The following is a 4,628-nucleotide window of genomic DNA, read 5'->3' as shown; positions in this document are numbered from 1 at the left end:
TGCGGAATGGCATGTATGACGAGTCAAGAATAACATGGCTCCAAATTTTACAAACTCTGGAACAAATAATTAAAAGATGACGATATGGAACAAGTGCAAATATGTTTTCTAATAACACCTGTGGTAGGGACGACATTTTGGGGATTAGAGTTTGCATCAACACCTGTTGTATTACAGTGTTCAGTAAGCAAAACAGTAAGTAATTTAAGTATGGTAGTAGTAGTTTTTTTTTTTTTTTTTTAATCAGGGACTCAAATCTCTTTTTTTTCAACTATCCATCAGGGTGTTTGTGACTGCTGTCACATCTGCACACGTTCAATGTTGAATATACTATCCAATATCATTGGATACTAACCAGAAAACTAATCAATATCAACATAGTATAGAGTATATAGTATAGTGCTGGATACTGGAAAACAATCCAACATTGAATGACTCATTCAACATTGAATTACTCATTCAATATTGAATGGTATTCCAATATTTAATATAATATCCAATATCATTTAATACTGGAAAACTACTCAACAGGATAAAAACAATAACATATTTGACTTTGGTTGCATAATTACTTTATTTTTTAAAAATATCTGAATTAAAAATCATATAATTAAAAAAAGAGAAAATTAAGAATGAATAATCTACTGTCAACAATTATTATGTTAATAATATTAATTATTTTCCTAACAGTTATAGTAGTCATTAATTTACGGAAAAAATCTAAAAATACTAAAAAATTATATAAAAAGGAAAACAATTACAATTCCATCAGCCATGACACAACACCAGATTCCATTGATCTAATACAAGATGTAGGAGGAGTAGTGGGAGGGGAATTACACAACGCAGGAGTAGTGGGAGGGGAATTACACAACGCAGGAGTAGTGGGAGGGGAATTACACAACGCAGGAGTAGTGGGAGGGGAATTATACAACGCAGGAGAAGGAGTAGAGTTACATGACGCAGGGGAAGGAGGAGCAGAAGAATTACAAGACGATGGAGAGGGAGGAGGAGGAGGAAGAGGAAGAGAATTACAAGACAATGGAGAAGGAGGAGAATTACAAGATGCCGGAGAAGGAAGAGGAGGAGGAGGAGGAGGAGGAGGAGGAGGAGAATTACATGATGACGGAGAAGGAGGAGGAGAATTACATGATGCCGGAGAAGGAAGAGGAGGAGGAGAATTACAAGATGCCGGAGAAGGAGGAGGAGGAGAAGAAGGCGGAGTAGAATTACAAACAAGTGAAAATGAGTCCTCTGGCGTTCCTCACGTCATCAGTCAAATGGAAGTCGAACAACCTTATGAATTACTTCAAGAATTATTACAATCCTCCACAGATTCGTCTGAACTTCTAAAATCCCAAATGAAATCCAAACTTATAGAATCATTATTCTCGCCATTTATCGAAGACATAAAAACTTATAAAGGTCTCTTTATTGTTCCCAAACCACCAATTTCGTATAATCCTAAAACTATTACTGAAACTGATAAGACACTAATTCAACCCTTTAATAAATTCCTTAGTTATTATGATGAAATCCACAACTTTACCAATGGTTATTCTGCATATTACATAAATAAACTATATACAAATTCTAATATTGATAGGGGATATTATACAAAAAATCCAATTATATTAATATTTCCATGGAATTTCTATAATTTCACACCTGATATTTATACAGATCGACGTGAAATAAAAGACGTCAAATTAAAGATTAATTTAGATGCATCACGTAAAAAATGTCGAAAGGAAGGAAAACGATTTTACATGAACAAATTGTTGATATCATGTACCCATGCTGCAAGTCAAGATATATTTAATTGTGGATTTTATTCTGACAGTTTCCCAATGAAAGAAAATTCACTACCCCCATTCGTGGTTATGAAACTTGAACTCGAAGACGGTCATAATGAGGTGGAATGTAAAATGTTAGCTAAGAATATTAATTCCTCAGACACATTTGCTAGCATTAAATTTAACATTTATGTGGAAGTCGAGAAAGAAGAACAAACAAAAGAATCACATGGAGGAGGAGAATTACAAAATGCAGGAGAAGGAGTAGGAAAGGTAAAAACTCCACAAACAGTAGAAGGAGGAGGAGGAGGAGGAGGAGGAGACCCACAAACAGTTGGAGGAGGAGAAGGAGGAGGAGGAGGAGGAGAGGAGGAGGAGAAGGAGACCCAGAAACAGTTGGAGGAGGAGGAGGAGGAGACCCACAAACAGTTGGAGGAGGAGAAGGAGGAGGAGGAGGAGACCCAGAAACAGTTGGAGGAGAAGGAGGAGGAGACCCACAAACAGTTGGAGGAGGAGAAGGAGGAGGAGGAGGAGGAGGAGGAGACCTACAAACAGTTGGAGGAGGAGGAGGAGGAGGAGGAGGAGGAGGAGGAGACCCACAAACAGTTGGAGGAGGAGGAGGAGGAGGAGGAGGAGACCCACAAACAGTTGGAGGAGGAGGAGGAGGAGGAGGAGGAGGAGGAGACCCACAAACAGTTGGAGGAGAAGGAGGAGGAGGAGACCCACAAACAGTTGGAGGAGGAGAAGGAGGAGGAGGAGGAGACCCAGAAACAGTTGGAGGAGGAGGAGGAGGAGACCCACAAACAGTTGGAGGAGGAGAAGGAGGAGGAGGAGGAGACCCAGAAACAGTTGGAGGAGACCCAGAAACAGTTGGAGGAGAAGGAGGAGGAGACCCACAAACAGTTGGAGGAGGAGAAGGAGGAGGAGGAGGAGGAGGAGGAGGAGGAGGAGACCCACAAACAGTTGGAGGAGAAGGAGGAGGAGGAGGAGGAGGAGGAGACCCACAAACAGTTGGAGGAGGAGGAGGAGGAGGAGGAGACCCACAAACAGTTGGAGGAGGAGGAGGATCACATAGAACCCCCCACCGAAAAAAAGATAAAAAAAACTGGATTCAGTTTAGTGGAAGAAAACGTATTTATCTTGACCCAGACGCTGGTCTTATAGAGTCATTTTAATTTTATTTACTCTGATATATAAAAGGCCCGGAGATTTTATATACTCTGGTATATAAAACGTCAAAAAAGTATATAAAACTATCAATTGAATATAAAATTAAAGGTTCCCACCAGGCTTCTGTGCTGGCTAGGGTTCAAGTCTCCTGGTGGGAAAGTGTTCTCAAGTTGTATAACTTCACTCTCGTGTTTAGGAGAGTTGTGAATCAAGCATAGACATAGTGTTCTCCCATATTAACAGGGACTTGATGAAAAACGTAAAAATGATAGTCATCCTTAAGAATTATTTGACTCTAAAATTCAGGGATGGTCAACTTCTTGGGCTGCTCCCAAGAGAACTGTTGCCGTCCAAAATGTCCATAACACGACGTATCACTGTAAATTGGTCTCTTTAAGCCCAGCTCCTTGACAATATGTCCTAGTCGTAGATCAAAGTTGTGGTTAACAATCTTCAGAAGCTGTTTTGATGTGTACTGTGAGGTGCCATAGTGGAAGATGCTGATGCTTATGGGGTGCACAACACTAATGGCGTAAGATACCTGAACCAAACAGCGTCTACATAATTTGTTTTTCACCAGTGACTTGGCAACCCATCGGGCGGCATAGGCCGCTGAGCGGTCAATCTTTGTGTAATCTTTGCCAGAGAATGCTCCCCCGCCGTGAGCGCCCCACCCACCGTAAGTGTCAACGATGATTTTCCTACCAGTTAGCCCAACGTTACCTTGAGGTCCACCCATGATGAATTCTCCGCAAGGGTTGATGTGGTATTTCGTTTGAGTATCTATATATTTTTCAGGAATAATGACCTTGATGACCTTCTCTATAACCTCGTCACGCAAAGCTTCGACAGTAATTTGTTCCGAGTGCTGTACAGAAGCGACAACAGTGTTCACTCTTTTGGGAATAACAGCTCCTTGATCGAAGGCATACTGGCATGTGACTTGAGTCTTACAGTCAGGTCGCGCCCACCAGAACGTCCCATCTCTTCGCAGCTCTGCAATCTTCTGATTGAGACGGTGTGCCAGCATAATAGTTAAGGGCATGCACTCATCGGTCTCATCAGTGGCATAACCAAACATCAGTCCCTGGTCCCCTGAACCAGTGTTGTCATCACTGCGCCCGATGTGTACACCATTAGCAATCTCCGCACACTTTTGCTCCAGGGCCAGAAGAATATTGCAGGTCTTGTAGTCAAAGCCCTTTCGTGAATCATCAAAACCAATTTTCTTAACAATATCACGCACAATTTGTTGATAATTAACTCGGGCCTTGGACGTAATCTCCCCACAGATCAGGATCATACCAGTTTTGGTACACGTTTCACAAGCAACTTTGGCGTCAGGGTCCTGGCTAAGATGGGCATCAAGCACTGCGTCGCTGATCTGATCGCAAATTTTGTCGGGGTGGCCTTCGCCTACGCTCTCACTGGTGAAGAGGAACGTCTCATGATCTCCATCCATGCTCTCAGCACACTATCCTGGGGAACGAAAATGTTACTCTTGAATTTGGGACCAGGTTTCCTTGGCTAGATTTTAACTAAATAAAAATCCGTTATGTAAAGGAATATTAATAAAAACATTGACCTAATTGTGTGAAGAGAGAAAGAGAGAGAGAGAGAACGCAAACCTGGTCACGTGGAGAGAGAGCAACTGAGCAACTG

General features: G+C 41.7%; 1 protein-coding gene across 1 annotated transcript; it reads right to left on the bottom strand.

Annotated features, from left to right (window-relative positions):
- Nucleotides 1–3,027: 3,027 nt before the first annotated feature.
- On the bottom strand, nt 3,028–4,428 carry LOC138361914 (S-adenosylmethionine synthase-like). The gene has a single exon (XM_069320949.1). It carries the CDS (start codon nt 4,426–4,428, stop codon nt 3,262–3,264), a length of 1,167 nt encoding a protein of 388 aa, XP_069177050.1. The 3' UTR covers nt 3,028–3,261.
- Nucleotides 4,429–4,628: the final 200 nt, after the last annotated feature.

This window comes from Procambarus clarkii, unplaced genomic scaffold, assembly GCF_040958095.1.
Source record: "Procambarus clarkii isolate CNS0578487 unplaced genomic scaffold, FALCON_Pclarkii_2.0 HiC_scaffold_1001, whole genome shotgun sequence".
NCBI lineage: Eukaryota > Metazoa > Arthropoda > Malacostraca > Decapoda > Cambaridae > Procambarus > Procambarus clarkii.
This window is presented reverse-complemented; position numbering and strand designations above follow the sequence as displayed.